Source organism: Castor canadensis, chromosome 3 (assembly GCF_047511655.1).
Source record: "Castor canadensis chromosome 3, mCasCan1.hap1v2, whole genome shotgun sequence".
In the NCBI taxonomy this organism is placed as follows: Eukaryota; Metazoa; Chordata; class Mammalia; order Rodentia; family Castoridae; genus Castor; species Castor canadensis.
The window spans coordinates 31,018,684-31,035,580 of NC_133388.1; the positions used below are offsets into that span (position 1 = coordinate 31,018,684).

A 16,897-nucleotide genomic window follows, 5' to 3' on the forward strand; every position below is an offset into this window, starting at 1 on the left:
ATTTAAGGGAGAGGGATGAGATTTCAAACAGAGACCAACATGAACAAAGGTACAAAAGCAGGAAACAACACGTTTGTACTAAGAACTCAGCATTTAAACATCACAGAATGTATAAAGTTAAGAGAAAAAAAAGGAGAGCTCAGCCTACAGAATATTCCATAATCTTTCATGATAAAATCACACAATCATTATTAGTGGACTTTACAAAGGCCCAAAAACATAATTTGCTGCAGTAAGTACAAGCCTCCAGACACCTCTGTATAATGACATATCATAACCTTTAGAAGGTACATTATGGGGCTGGTGGAGTGGCTCAAGTGGTAGGGCATTATGTAATTAAGCCCTGAGTTCAAACCCCAGTACCCCAAAAAACATAAATAAAGGTACATTATGCTACTTCACTAGTAAAAGCAAAAGAAAAAGTCAAATGCTAGTAACTGAATGGTAAGCACCAGATCATTTACGGAGGACAACCAGACTTTCTTAATATGAGATAACAGAACTAGGACCCTAGCTAGACACCAAGCATGGTGGTATGTACCTGTAATCCCAGCACTCAGGAGGCAGAAGCAGGAGGACAGCAAGTTCAAGACAAGCCTGGGCTACAAAACAAAACCCTATCTCCAAAAAATACAAAAAAAAAAAAAGACCCTAGCTAGAGCCTACCTGTACTCTCAGAGTGTACAGGTAGTTCCCTACTTCCCTAGAATAGGAGAGGCATGTACTCACAACCTCCATTATAATAAAAAGCTCAACACTCTATGGGCACAGAACTGTCTGCAGCCTGTAACACTAATGTGTGGAGATGAGATTCCCAGCCCCCAGTCTCTACAAAGTCAGAGCTTAGATGCTTGAGTTACTAGGGTACCTGACGGGACCAACCTAGACATATGGCCAGTGGCCCTTGTCTTTTAAATCACTTAATCCTTGGAGAAAATCTTCTGTTTTCAGAGCAAGGCCCTAGATTCAATTCCCAGAATCAAAAGAAAAAAAAAGTCTTAACTTAAGAAGACATTATACATCTACCTAGAATATTATAGTTATTTACAAATAAGTAAAATTCTTACAGCATCTGCCTAACAAACATGAGGCCCTGAGTTCAAACTCCAGTACCACCATAATAAATTAAATAAATAAAATTCTCCCTTGGTAAAAATAAAAAAGGAACTTTAGAGATTTACAAATTCCTGATGTAGATTAAGAAAACTATAATCCAAAAAGGCTAAATGAAACTCTTATTGGTGCACAAGTAGTGTAGCCCTAAGCCAAGTCTAGAGGACAAAATTTTGTTACACGCCCTTTATATACCACCAATGCAAAGTTTCAAATTACTACCTAGGTAATAAAAATAAAGAACTGACAAATAAGCAGCCTTATTCACAGGCTCTATAACTAATCTTCAGGAGTTTCAACTTGGGCTGGGGATAATGGCTCAGTGGCACAGCACCTGGTATGTGCAAGGCCCTAGACTCAATCACTGATACCGCAAAAAAAAAAAAAAAAAAAAGAGTACCTCATTTAGAAAAAGAGTAATGTATGAGGATACTTCTTGGTTCTAATAAAAAGGAACTTCCCCAAGCCCCAACCTTTACACTCTAAACCCCTAAACCCGAACTACTATATAAGACCCACTTCAGGTGCTTGTGAAAAACACAGATTCCATGGGCCAACTCCAGATCTATCTGATTTCTAGGAGATAAGGAATTTGCAGCTTTAATAGTTCCCCAAGGAGCTCTAATACATCCATCATATTCTCAATGGGTCACTCCTACAGTTATTAAAGTCAAGGACTGAACCAGTGTCCCAAAACTGGGATTAAGATTACCTTGCCGTCCTTCATCATTGGTAAAGAGCCCAGTGTCGCTGCTGCTGCACACACTGCTGGTTTCACTGAAAAAGAGTAAGACACAAGAGAATGCATCAACTCCAGTCAAAAGTCACTGTATACTCTTCTGCTTTTCAAACTGAAAGATCCAGTTTCCCTAATACCATTCCAACATGTTAACCAATCAGATATGTAACTTTCATAGAGAAGCCATAGCTTCATAGGGAAGACCCCTCCCCACCAAAAAATAAGAGGAGAATGTGAAAACTTTTACTTGTATTTCAAAGTTCTTTTAAAATATCTAAAGTCACTGTTAAGGAACTCATAAAGTAATCTCGACCTGGTTTGGTATATTAAACAACACAAATTTACCAATTTGCCAAACAATTTCGTTTTAAAATATTGCCAATTATCAGTTTCAAATGAATATATACAGCTTTAAGACATTTAGTACCTTTTTCCTCCTCCCTTACAAAGTAGTAAACAAAAATCTCTGAAGACAAAAAAAATATGGCAAAAGTTTTATTTTTTAAAATGTAATGTCTTCCTTAATATCAAGCAGATACACACAACTCACTTTGAAAAAAGGAATTAAAGTTAAACATTAAAAATATAAACACAAATTTTGTTTTGACTCACTGAAATAAAACTTGTTCTAACAACTGATTCTGTGGCTTCTTATGCTTTTTTCTTCTCACTAACCTTCACTGAATTTGATTTATCTGACCTAAGAAAAATTTCTCTGTCCTTTATAATATTAGCTCTTTTCCTTGACTGGAAGTACTTCCTTCCAAGCTAATTTCTTTTTTCCACCTGCTCTAGAAGATGGAAGAAACCAAAGCAAAAAACAAAAGCATTTTCACACTGCTGCAGAAGAGGCTCGGCAGAAACCCCAATCTACACTCTGGGAATACGAGTATGAAAATGTTTTGTGCTTTGCAACATTTCCAAATAGCTTGCCAACTAAATCCTCAAAATGCTGGTTAAATAGCACTGTTTTCCTCACTTAAAGTTGTCTTTGAATAACAGATGCAAACAGTTGTCACAGCAAGAGCTGTATTTCTATATAGGTTCTTTCATTTAGTCTTTCCTTGTGTACAAGTAAGTAGAAAGATTCTCAGCAGTCACTGGAAAAAATGTCTCATAAAACTGTAACACTAAAATCTTCAAAGAGCTCTGCAGTGAAATTCAGAAGACACCCTCATCAACTATTGCATTCTAAGTTTAAGGAACCATAGCTGCTAAACTCAATCGTGGTGTTTACATATTTTTAGCAAATCTGAAGACTATTTTCGAGGTCTAGCTCCATCAAGCCTTACTCTAGTCTCTCATAGTACTACTTTGTTCTTATCTCATCTCAAGGATAAAACAATTTTTGTGTTTTCTTTTGTACTTCTCTTGATATTACGGAGAGATACAAAGCACAATAGGTCGTGGGACAGACTCTAAAACCATGTTACATGCTTTATCGGTTAACATCACTACTGAGATTTAGTGATCAGCAATTAGTCTATCACCTTTTTTTATATGACTTAAGAGTTATGATTTTTTAGTTATGAGCTGTTGGGGGAAAAAATGAAAAGATGAGTATTTTGGATGTGTAGAAATTATGTAAAATTCAGATTTCAGTGTACATAAAAAAATTTTATTGGACTATAGTCATGCCCATTCATTTACATATGCTGTATGGCTTCTTTAGCCAACTGCAAAGGTGAGTAGTTGCAACAGAGAATGCATAGTTCACAAAGCCCTAAAATATTTACCGTCTAGCTCTTTACAGGGAAAGTTTGTAGATCCTTGTTCTGCATGTATTATAAGCTCTATTCTGCAATGATGATGGCCCCGTTTGACTATTTCCAATGAAAAATTAAAACAGTTGCTTTATCATAAAGTCTATTAATTCTATTCATTTCCAGCCACTTGTAGGCACTGTAAGATAAAGTGGTTCCTTGATCTTTTTCCTGTTTTTTCTTAACATAGAATCCATTCTCTCATATTCTAAATAAAAGGGAAGGTTCAAAGAATACCTGCTGGATCAAGAAAGGTGATGGTACACTGTCAATGCACATATTCTATTGTTTTATCAACAGCACTTCAAGAGAATCAATGCTCTTGAAAGACCTTGGAATGAACTTGTCTAAAAGAGCTTCCTATCTATAGTTAATTAAATGACAATGATGTCATGGAAATATCCTCAGGACTTCTAGGCTATGACCAGGGAAGACATGTATTTTCTTCATGAACAAAAATTGGCTTCAGAACACCTAGTACATACAAATATCACATTCTAGTAATATCTGGGAACAAATGTATTATCTGATGACATTTGCTAATTCTATTTATTCCCTCAGAATCATTTACACGGAGAAAATGTACTCACATTCAAAAAAACTGCTAGCACAATTTGCTAAGAAGGAAAAATGTGGGCGCTTCATGGCATGCTTACACATAAACACTACGATGCAGCTTGCAAAAATGTAGTGCAAGCTGGAAGAGAGGCAAATACTCCCCTGCCAAGTTACAACCTAGAGGTTTCTAGTCCTGCACCCTCACTCATTTCTGGCTGAGCTAATTTTTAACTATTAAATCAGTAGGATTTTAGTAATGATCTGGTTAACTATAAATGTTAATTTAGCTAATTTGATTTAATAGTCTGTTCAAAATAAGCTGGTGACTCTCGCCTATAAACCTAACTACTCAGGAGGCAGAGATCAGGAGGACTACAGTTCGAAGCCAGCCCAGGCAAATAGTTTGTGAGATCCTATCTCGAAAAATCCATCATAAAAAAGGGCTGGTGGAGTGGCTCAAGGTGCAGGCCCTGAGTTAAATCCCAATACCACACACACACACACAAAAGGCATTTTTTCTTTTAATAACCTTGTACATTACAAGTCCAAAAGCTAAAAGATGTCAGGCTCCTGTGTATTTTTTCCTATTCCCAAACCTTCAAATCTGTTTTGTTTTGTTCAACAGTATTGGGGTTTGAACTTAAGGACTGTGCTTGCTAGGGAGGTACTCTACCACATAAGCCACACCCCTAACCCCCTTTTTTATTTCCTTGTTCTGGTTATTTTTCAGGTAAAGGCTCACATTTTCTGCTCAGGGTCTGGCCTCAGACCATGATCCACCTACTTAGAGTTTCCCACATGCTGGGATTACAGACAAGAGAAACTACACTGAGCTTGTTGATTCAAATGAGGTCTCACAATTTTTTGCCCAGGCTGGCCTAGAACTTTGATCTTCCCAATCTCTACTTCCCAAATAGCTGGATTATAGGCACTAGCCACCATCCTCAGCCTGTTCCGCCTGTTCTCGTTTTGGTAGGATAAAAATTGATCCAACTCATGTTCATCTCACTGTAGCCCTGTTAAGCTTAGTCAAGAAGACAGAAATCCAACCTTAATCTTCAGATCAATTAATCTTAAAATCAAACAGAACAAGAAGACCTACAAAGGTGGCAGATAATGGAATCCTGTCCTCTCTTAAAATGACAGAAACTCCTAGAAGTACTAATGCCTCCTGTCTTTGACTGATCTGAGATTCTAACCTATAAATAAGTTGCTTACAAAAATCTTCCTAGACTATTTCTGAAATATTTTGGAGGAAACTATATTAACTTCCAAATAATCTATCCATTATTGAAAAAATCCAGTCCCATACTGGGAGAATAAAAAGTTTCTAGCAGGAAATATTTTCTCCCCTATTCTTCCTAAACCCTCATTCATTCACTTAGGAAGCATTTATTAACTCTTTACCATGTACCATATACTGCTCTAACCAGCACCAAAACTAACGAGAAACATTTTAATCACAATTTAAATGATGTATTTTATAAAAACTATCAGCCAAAACAGTGGGAAAAAGGAATAAAGAGGCAGGGATAATGCTGCAATTAACAAGCAGTGGTGTAAGCCTAGAATTTAGCCTTACAATACTGAGAAAATGATCTCATTTTAGAAGCTAGAAAATGAAAATATTCACATGAGAGTAGAAGTAATATTACTTCACACTTCTCTACAATGTCTTAATGTCTTCCACTCAAAAATTTTCTATACATTATTAAGTGGCCCACTCACCATTTAAATAGGACACTAACCAAATTAGAGCCTGGTGCTGGACTACCAATTGTATTACCTAATTACTACAATATTGTTAGAAAAGCTACTAGGCCACATCCAACTCAAACAACAGAAGTGTAAAGAAAGACAACTTCACCAGCAGTTCTAAAGGCTGATCCTCCAGCAACACTGTATTATGAAAATTTTTCAAACACACAAAAAAGTTGAAAGAAGTTAGTTAACACTCACACTGGATCACTGCAATTCTGCAAGTAAAATGTTCCCACAGAGCATCTCTATAATTAGAGGCACTCACAGTGAACCAGACGATTGGGCCAGGGATCCACTCTCACAGAAATACTTTATCATAGGAACCAGGGCCTGAGAAAACACTTTAGATACCCCTCCAGGAAAACAACTCCAGGACAAACATTGCTAAGCAACATTACAATGCCTGGTACTGTCCTGAAAATGTGTTAGTCTCTTAGAGGCTCTTCTTTCCAAATTCTAAAAATAAACTATTGGTCCATTTGAAGGGCAATTAAACGTTATCATTTTTAAATTAGCAAAAAAATAAATTTCAGTTTTAAAACCACAGCATATAGTTTATATCCTATAGATCAATGCTTTTATCTAATCTGAAACTCATGCTTGTCAGCTAAAGCAGAGTTCAATGAAGTAAAATTCAGTTTCAGTACCAGAAACATCTACAGTAGTGCTTCTCAGCTGGAGGCAATTTTGCATAGTCCTCTTGGGGTCATGTGGCAATGTCTGGAAACTTTTTTTCCTGCAGTTCTGGGAGTCGAACCCAGGTCCTTACACACGCTCCACAAGTGTCTACCACAAGTCTACATCCAAACCCCTAGGAAACATTTTTGATAGTCATGACTTTAAGGGAGAAGGGAGAGTTGGCATACAGAGAGGTGAGACCAGGGAGGCTGCTAAACATCCTACATAGAATTATCTCACACAAGATGTCAGGAGACCCAAGGAACCTGACCTAGAGTAATGAATAAAACAACAAAACTTTATAGTAAGTATGAATGTATAGGAAAAGACACTCTGTGTGTATGAGTGTGTCTGTCTGTCTGTCTAATGTTCAGTATTATCCATGGTTTCAGGCATCCACTACAGGTCATGGAAAATGTATCATCATAGATTGGGGGAGTGGGGAGGGAACAACGAGAACTACTGTTCTATTCCTGAATTTAGCATCACACTAGGCAGGAAAAAATTTCAGTCAGTCAGTAAGCCATCTGTGGTAACCAGACTCCCAGACTCCAGCCTCCTGCTATTTTACACCCTAGTATAGTCCTTCTCACATTGTGCTGGAGGTGGTCTGTGTAACCAACAGCATCAGCACATGGCAGAAGTTATAGTATGAAAACTCTGAGATTCCGTGATGTAAGATTGCGGCTTCCAGAGCTGAGGGGATAGCCCAGTGGTAAAGTGCTTACCTAACATGTGCCAGGCTCTGGGTTTGATTCACAGCACACAGACACACACACAGACACACACACAGACACACACACACACACACACACACACACACACACACACACACTCTGCAGCTTGCACACTGTACTCCCCAGCACTGCCCGCACACCTCTCTCACATTACTCCCTCAAGAGAAGCCAACTACTATGTCTTGAGGACACTTGACAGTGCCACGTCTCAGCCCAACAGCCTTGTGAGGAAGTAAGATCTGCCAACAGCCAGGTGAGCAAGCTTGGAGCAGAGCCTCCAGCCACTCTAGAGCTTCCAGAGGACTGCAGCCCCTACCAACAGTGGGACTGCAACTTCGTGAGACTGTGAACCAAAACCACCCAGCCGAGCCACTCCCAGACTCCTGACCTCAGGAAGTGAAAGGCAGTGATGTCTGTGGTTTAGAGCTAATACTTTTCAGACCACGTATTCCTCAGCAATCGGTAATACAGTGTCTTTCTGAACTCTTTTACTAAAAAGAATCACCTCCTTTCCACTTCTAAATAGCATATTCTACTTTCAACAAGACAACTCTCTCCAAATTCCCACAACTGGGAGGAAAAAGAAAGGTTGGCTCCTCCTCTGATTTGAGAGCTTACTAACCCTTTCCTATTCCTAACCAGAGAACACTGCACATTCAGAGTTGAGAAAATAGTTTATACCTGTCTCAATTTCAATAACGAAGCAGAGAATCCATTTATCACCTGTAATCAGAAGTTGGTATTAGGAAGTTACCACTCTGGGGGGTCAGTACCAGTGGGAGGAAGGAAGGATGCGGGGAGAGGGTGTAGGAGGGTGACCATGGTCACCAATATTGTGTACGCTTGTATGTAAATGGAAAAATGAGACCTGTTGAAACTATTCCAGGAATGGGAGGAGGGGGGATAAAGTAGAATGATGGAGGGGGTGAATTCAACTATGATGTATTTAAGAACTTTTATAAATGTCACAATGTACCCCCAGCACAATAATAAAATAATAAAAAAAAGTTACCACCTTGTTTCGTTTCTCCCCATTAAAGATCTTATTAACCAAGAATCTTACTGAGAATTGTTTTTTAATCAAATATGTTTTTTAAATAAATTAGATGAAGTTTATTTCTTACGTCTTTGTACTAAAGACTAAGGATTTTTAGCTCAATTGCGTTATTAACTAATAGTACCTTTAACAAAATTAAAAACTTTAAAATTCAGAAAAATGTCACTCCTGCATCCATTGCCCAAATCTCTGCTCTTAATATTTGTTTTCCCCATCTTTTTTTCCTGGGTAGAGGTAGAACCTTTATAATCAAATGTAATCGGAGTTCTGAACCTGGTGGTACACATAACCAAGAGGTCATTCAGAAATCTCTCACTTCAATGCCAACATTATTCCTGTAAGTTAGCAGAACAGATAATGAAGTTTGTTTTTCAGTTTTACTCAGACAGTGCCATGAACAAAGGCAGCAACCTTTCAATTTACAAGTTCATCAACGTGACAGTACTATCAGCTATACTTTGCCGAGATCCTCAAGACTCTGCCAGTGAACTGGGGTCTGGGCCAGAAGTCTACCCATCCATATGCCACCACACCAGGTTATCTTTTTATATTCTGACAAAGATTTTCTAAATTATTCTTGTTCCCACTGGTAATCATCTTCAAAGATGTGTTTTTGTCTCAACTTTCAGAACAATGTTTTCTTTCCCTTATGCTGCAGAATGCCTTCAAAGGCCTCTTACTGGTATTTGCCAACAGAGAGAATACACAAATTAATTACTATTGGTCCCATTCTGTACTCCCATGGACAAGGGTAGCATGCTCTTCTCAGATTTACAGCTGGCCAAGGGGCAATGCAGAGTCCCTAGCCTAAATCCCAGTGTTACTCACAGGCTTTTGTCTCATACAGGTATGCTAAATTTAAATGTGATCATCTCCTAATCCTCACTGCCTGATTCTAATGCCACCCCAGGACTCTGCAGTAAACAGAGGCACATAAAATAATACAATCTCCATAATGCACTATGAAGAGGATTGTTTTCCTTTCTGGCCATACTAGTAGTGAACTTTATTCTTGGAGGCTCCACATCCCAGGACTCAATAGCCTTTGACTACCTCTTATACCCAAACATAAATACACACACAGAAAACACTAGACTTCCCTATCCAAGTGTATTCTGGGAGTCACAGCCCCCAAAAGAGAAACTGAGGGATGGAACAGCATCCTACCTAGAATGCAGGTACCCCATTTTCTGCCTGAAGCAGACCTTGCGATTCTGAACCAAAGGATGTCTGGGGAAAACGACACAAGGTCTTCCTTACACCTTCAGAACAGGCTCAGCACTGCTAACATCAGCCTCTGACTGCATCGCCAATGCAGATTTCTTGCAGTGTGATGAAATCTTGGCAATAAGCCAACTCTAAGACCTAGTCTGTGGTAATGTGAGGGTACAAATGTTTTACTTTTTTCCTAAGTATTCTAGTAAGTAGCTGAGGCTGCTTCTCAGATGTCTTTTAAAGTAAGAAGAAAAAAAAATAGTGGGAAGGACATTCTGACTGTAAAGAAGCATCCTGTTGCAAGGATCATTAAGTATTTTACTTCATCCTTTTCAACTCTGTGGGAATGGTAAGTGGTTGTCAGGCTCATGCATGAATCCCTCCAGTGATCTAAAACTCATCACCTGGTGAAACAATTCACTTCATTTTTACAGAGCACTAATTTTTGGAATGTTATATTTTATACCAAGGCAACATTTAACTCTGCACTTTCTATCTGAGTCCTAGTTCCTTTCTATGGAGCCTGACATTTCTTTCAAGAGGTAGACCTTTTTTTCAAGAGATATCATATCCACCTCCCAAGTTGTATTTTTCAGGATATAAAGGATATACTAGCAGAACTTTGAATAAATATATGTAAGCACACTATGCTAGCTACTCAATACACTCCAATGAATACTACCAATCACAACAATGTTCGTAATTTTGGTCAGCATCTCTATTTACAGAATAGAAAACAGAACATCCCCAAACTGCCACATGTATTCTTTTCCACAGCTCCAGTAACCCCTGATTAATGACCTCCACTTGCAAAGGAGGCTACTTACCTTAACCATGAAATAATGAATGCTATTGATCCAACAAGCTACTGCTATAGAGTGTTATTGATCACCCAATCTTTGGTTAAAATGGTCCTCATTTAGCAATTTCACTGTCACAAACACCTGGAGCAAAGCACACTCATAATTAAAGAGTTTGGGGGAGTTAAAGTGAGAGGTGATGGACAGAGATCTCAGCTTTCTCCCATTTATTCTTGCTTCTGAGCTATTGTTTGTGTCAGAAGGGATATTGATTTTCTATAAAAATAAGAAAACAAGAGGCACCAAGGGGCCGCAGAAGGTCAGCTTGGGCTGAAGAAGGAGGGGTAAGTTTAGCACTCTATCTCTGTCACTTGCCTTCCAAGAAAAGGGAATATTTTCTTTCCTGTGAGATTGGCCTCTAATACATCACCCTGGGAAGGCTTCTGAATGTGACTGCAGGCTATCACCCAACCAATTCACTTACAAAAGAAAAAGAAGCTAAATTATAGTCAAGTGAACAAACAAATGATATGTTAGTGAAGAACAAAGCAAAATTAAGTTGTAGGTACCTAATTAATAGCTGCTACACAGAAAAATTTGAATAAAGACTAGTAGGAAGTAATTTTACAAGAGTTGTCCTATTTTAAAGTATCCACAAATGTACACACACATAGAAAAAGATCTAAAATAAGTTTGTTCTGCATTAAATAAAAAGCTTTTACATCAAATCCACTTTCATTTCCTCATAACTTGTAAGAGACTGGTTGGTATAGAATTAAAAGAACAGAAAAAGAAAAGCAAAAAGAAATACTGATTAGCCAGGCGCAGGTGGCTCACACCTGTAATCCTAGCTACTCAGCAGGCAGAGAACAGGAGGATCATGGTTTGAAGTCAGCTAAGGTAAACCGTTCGCAAGACCCTAACTCAAAAATTCCCGTCACAAAAAAGGGCTGGCAGAGTGGCTCAAGATGAAGGCCCTGAGTTCAAGCCCCAGTACTGAAAAAAAAAAACAAAACTGATTAAGCTTACAGCTACTTCATGCTTAGTGAACAGAAAGTGAACTTAAAGAAATGAGAAGCGGAAGCCAATGGTTCACACCTATAATCCTAGCCACTCAGGAGGATCATGGTTTGAAGCCAGCCCTAGGCAAATAGTTAGAGAGATCCTATCTCAAAAAAAACCATCACAAAAAAGGGCTAGTGGAGTGGCTCAAGAATTAGGACCTGAATTCAAACCCCAGTACCACCAAAGCACTTCTATCTGTACTAGGTAAAGGGGGACAAGTCAAGTGGAATTTAGGACTTCTAAATAATTAGAAGACTTTAAAGAAGAATTTTTCTCATCCCACATTTACTACCATTCCACCCATTATTCCTTCAGAGCTACAAGGACTTTAGTATCCATACCCTAAGAACTCTGAAGTCACAGCCCAGGGTGATAATCCAAATGGGACAAAAAGGTCTCAACATGAAAAGAGCAGGCGTTTTAGAAGAACTCCTGCCCACTTCAATTTCTTCAGGCTCTCCGAAAACTGGAACTTGTATTATTACAGCCTGACCACAAGATGGTCTGGAGTAGGAAGGAACAAAGACTAAAGCATCACACTACTAGACCACAGGTCTGCATTTGGAGCTGTATCTCAAGGAAAACAGAGGTAACAGTCTCTAAACACACACAATTATTCTGTAGTTTACCTAGAGGTTCTTGGGAAGAAACAAGCTATCATTCCAAAAGGCTACTTTTAAAATCACATTCTGAATGGTAAGAAGATTACAAGGTATATATGCTTGATATTAAAACCTGAATGCCTCAGCAGAGGCTTTCAGTATCATGAATGGCTACAGGTTGATTAAGCAATTCTTGTTTGATTAAACATAGCATGACTGGGGGGTAAATGCCTTTATAATCCAAAAAATACATATGAGGTGAGTAAATAAGCCTTAGAAAGAATCAGGCTTAAAGGGAAACTAGGAAAGCCAAATTGTGAGCCTACCAATAAAGGTGAACAGACTGGCAAATACAAAGTTAGTAAGAAAAGGTTGAAAGCTGTATTGAAAACCATTCATAAAAAGTGAAGGCATATAGACCTACACAGCTTGTCCTGGTACCGGCAAAGCCTCACCTCAGAGCACCTAAGATTGATTTATGTCCTTGTTTTTAAGATAAACTTCAGAGGAAGAAAAGTCCTAAGAAAGGTCCTATGCTCTACAGACACAGAAGGTGAGACAGAAAAAGGGTCATGGAAAAGACAAACTCAAAGGGCAGTAAAACATGGTGAAATATGAGCTTTGAAATCAGGTTTGATTCTAAGTTTTGGCACTAGGTGTCCTTAGGCAAATTATCTAAACTCTCTTAACTCAGTTTCCTTTTACAAACAGTGGAATTCTACCACACAGTGGAACTTTGGACATTAAGTAAGAATATCCATTAAGCCTGAGGAGCAGTGCCTGCCAATATTAACAATATTGGCAATTAATATTAACAATTAATATTGACCAATATTAATAATAATAAAATACAGAAATACTCCAAACCCACTTAGGTGCCACCCCTGGAGGCATCTGGTGATACAAAGAAAAAAGGTAAGAACAAGGTAGAGATGCTAACTGTCCTGCTTGTACCACAAAGAACTGTCCCAAACACCAACAGCATTCTCACTAAAAAACAGTGATCACAGGTTAACACCAATAATACTATATTATTTGTAGGACTATTTGAGATGGAGAATTAAAAATTTACCAAATTAAATTAAAAGTTAGCAAAAACCACACCAACATTTTTAAAGATGCACCCATTAGAGACAATTTCCTCTGGCTTGATCATATCTGGTGTAAGACTAATAGGACTTAACACTCCATGTGTCCAGATCACTTGAATGTCTGTCATAAAAAATGCACTCAATATAGTCAAAATAATAAGTAGCAGAGAACAGAATTAAAGCCCACAAGTTTTTAAAGCCACAATTCTTAAAGGGCAAAGATAGGGAGATCTCACCATTCTGACATGTTCTCATCAGAGCCCTGTTTCTGTTCATCTGCTTCACACTCCATCCTTTCTTTTCTTCCTGTTTTGCTTAGGAAAGTTCTATTTTCTGCTGATTCACACAATCCATGGCCTGATGAGGTCCAGGGAGTATTCTCCTTCCAGCGGGACAACCGCTGCTTCTTAGCAGACTTGAACCTGCAGCCTCTCTCATAGCTCCAATCTGATACTTTCAGTTTCTGCTGAAGGCTGGCAGCCACCTCTGATGTCACCCGCTTTACCTTCCGCCGGCGCCTGAGAGGTCGACAAGGTGCGTTTTCAGTAAAGGAATCAGATTCGTGCCAAGAATGTTGCTTACTCTTAACAATGGCATTGAGAGCTGGGTGTCGTTTGGCTACCATTGTGTCATCAGAGTCACTGAAATTGGTGACTGGAGCCACTTCTCGGCAGTCCTTAATGGTCTCATCCAGACTTGACTCAGAGGCCTCACTGTAGCAGCAGGTATGCTCTGCCAGGTGTGTGAAGTCAGATCTGCGCTTCCGGCCACGGCGTTTGCGAAGCTGCCGCCTCTGCTGCCGAGGGCTCAGGGCCATCTCCTCCCACAGCTCACCAAGCTTATTCTGCTCAGATGTCTGCTCCAAGGCTGAGGCTAAGTCATGTACCAGCTCATCCATGAGGCCACATCTGCCAAAAAAAACCAAGTTCAAAAATAAAAAAATAGAAAACAAGAAAGAAAGCTTGAATAGGATCTGTTGTTTTTCTTGGCACTGCAGGGTCCTGCCTGTCTATGGAAAATAAAGACAACTTTAATTTGACTACATTTAATACTCTGTTCCTACCATCCATATTCCCTTAAGCCACTAAAAATAGGTGTTTGGTCCTTATTAAAATAATGCCTCAAGTCAAAATGTCCTTAAGTACAAAACCTCAACAATTGGAATTTGAGCAAAAACAAAAACAAACAAACTCAGGGAAATACATCTTCCCCTTTTCCCCTTTTCTTGACTTAAAATTGTTAAATTACCTAATGATGAGATTCAAAAAGATTAGAAAATGACTCATCAGATAGGGACAGAAAATCACAACTTCAAAACCACAGAACTGGGAGAACACAGGGTGGGATCCAGTCACACTACGGTATTGAGCCATCCTAGACCACAGTGCTCTGAGAATGCACATGGCAGGGAACTGAAAGAGAAGAGTGACACGCTTGGAGGAAGACTGCTTGCAGTACTGGTGATCCAAGAATCTGTACTGACCCAGGTTTGTACTCGGAACAGAAAAAAGAGCCTTAGTTTGGTATCTTCCTGGTACCTACCATCATTTAAAAGCTACTAGGTATAGAACCTTACACAGCCTGTCCTTTTTGAATAATTAGCAACTTTTAGACTTTCCTCATCCTGATCAACTTAATTATGTGCCATAGTGCCCAACAATCACACAATAGGATGTAACTGAAACTGAGCGGGGAAGGGTGGGGGCGGGGGGCAGGGTGGAGAAATGACCCAAACAATGTATGAACACGTGAATAAATGAACAAAAAATTAATTAATTAATTTAATTAAATAAAAAAGAAACTGAGATGACAGGAATGGAATGTAGTCGCTAAGATTTCTGGTTAATTGCTTTCCAAAATTTTCTATTCATTTCTACAAAATGTTTCTACTTGTTCTCTTCAAACCATCACATTTCAGAGGTAAGCCTTTCAAGGAATGACAATAGTGGAGGCAACTTTCAAAATTTTCTTTTAAAGGGAAATGTGTAATATATTAATCTGACTGACACCTAATGAAATGCCTGTTAAATTAGCACTTTCTCTATAGCCCTTGTTAATCCCAAAAGGATTTCAAGACCATAATTAGAATTTAGAGTGCTGTGTGGCAACACTCACAGACCATACTTCCATTTGTGCAGTTTACATTTTACAAAAGGGCTTTCTAAAACCTATCCTCACACTCGACCTATGTCAACAAATTCACAGGCAGCGGAGTCTTCTGACTTATGTGTCACATCTGTGGGAGCAATGGAACACCTAGTTCTAAAACTACTACCCAAGCAAAACTACTCAGTGTCAAGAGCCACACACATAATAAGACCACATTCCTTTAAGCAATTAGAATAGTTTATGCCAGGCCTCAGGGGCTCACGACTGTAATCCTAGCTATTTGGGAGGATGACATCAGGAGGATCAAGGTTCAAGACCAGCCCTCACAAACAGTTTTTGAAACCCCATCTCCAGGAAAAAAAAAAAAAATGGACTGGAGGTGTGTGGCTCAAGTGGTAGAGCACCTGCTTTGCAAGTATGAAGACCTGAGTTCAAACACCAGTCCCACCAAAAAAATTAGAAACATCATGATTGGCATTTGGAAGACAACTGTCCCTATGACCAAAATAAATAAACAAGTGTGAACAACATGTCTAAATCTCATTCCCTAATAAGGAGCTACTGCTTAAAAATTCAGGTAGAGTGAGGAACTGGGTGGCTGCAGCATGTAACCCTACCTACTTGGGAGGCTTGAGATCAGCAGGATGGAAGTGTGAGGCTGGCTCAGAGCCAATAGTTCAGGAGACCCCCGCCCCCATCTCTGGATGGTGTGGCTCAAGAGGTAGAGCACCGGCTTTGCACGTGCGAAGCCCTGAGTTCAAACCTCAGTCCTACAAAAAAAAAAAAAATCAAGCAGAACTGCACAAACTTTAAACGTGGAAGGAAGTTACCAATGGTATAGTCGAAAGCTTATGCAGAATCCTTTCTTGTTTCAAAGAATGCAATTCCAACGGAGGTGACAGGAGAACCCTGGATCTCCCCACCTCCAGTCTGGCTCGGGTGCACACCGCGAGAGGACCCCGGATCCAGGCAGGCCCGGGGAGAGGTAAGGCTGTGAGGAAGCTGGTGGACAGCAAGTAAGAAAGCCAGTCGCAGGGTAGGAGGGGTGGGAGGTGGGGCGGCAGAAGGCAACTTCTGGTTTGAGCTAACCCAGGGCAGGAGGTCAGCCCTGCTAGGTCAGAAACTGCCTAAAATCAAGTCCTGGCAACTGGGGCTCCCTCTGCGATCCAGGGTCGCAACAGGGCCACAATTGTGAGAAAAGCCGTCTTCCGAAAGACTCCAGCTGTCCCGGCCCATCCCCGAGGACTAGGGTGACCACAGCTCGGGACACTTAAGCACTCACGTAGTCACAGGCCAAAAGGAGACAGAAAGGAGGGGAATGTCGCCCAAGAGACGCCCCGACCCTCATGATCCGGGATGGGGGAGATGGGCCTTGAAGCAAGGCCCCGCCACCCACGCTCCTCCCGCCGGCTTCCGCGGCCTCGTGGTGCCCATAGCCGGCCAGCCGCAGCCCAGAGCCCCGATCCCCTCTGGCGCTGGCCTTAGACCCCTGCCCTCTCAACCCACTCCAGCCCCTCACCGGCTGCCGCAGCCACCTCCGACGGGCGCCGCTTTTTGGGCCGAGTCTCCCCGCCGGGGTTTCCCTCTCTGACCTCATTTCCGGTCTGGG

The 16,897-nt window shown here is 40.1% G+C and overlaps 1 protein-coding gene across 4 annotated transcripts in view; it reads right to left on the minus strand.

Annotated features, from left to right (window-relative positions):
* The window catches only part of Gpatch2l (G-patch domain containing 2 like), a 56,288-nt gene extending 39,391 nt beyond the window's left edge, over positions 1-16,897 (minus strand). For 2 of the 4 annotated variants that reach the window (XM_020183352.2, XM_020183354.2), the window contains exons 1-3: positions 16,808-16,897; positions 13,416-14,087; positions 1,826-1,890 (exon numbers count right to left, since the gene is read on the minus strand). In XM_020183352.2, coding sequence (XP_020038941.1) covers positions 1,826-1,890; positions 13,416-14,077 — 727 coding nt within the window. In that variant the 5' untranslated portion in view covers positions 14,078-14,087; positions 16,808-16,897. Of the gene's footprint in view, positions 1-1,825; positions 1,891-13,415; positions 14,088-15,905; positions 16,059-16,807 lie in introns of those variants that run through there. The other 2 variants (XM_074067487.1, XM_074067488.1) reach the window with 2 other exon arrangements.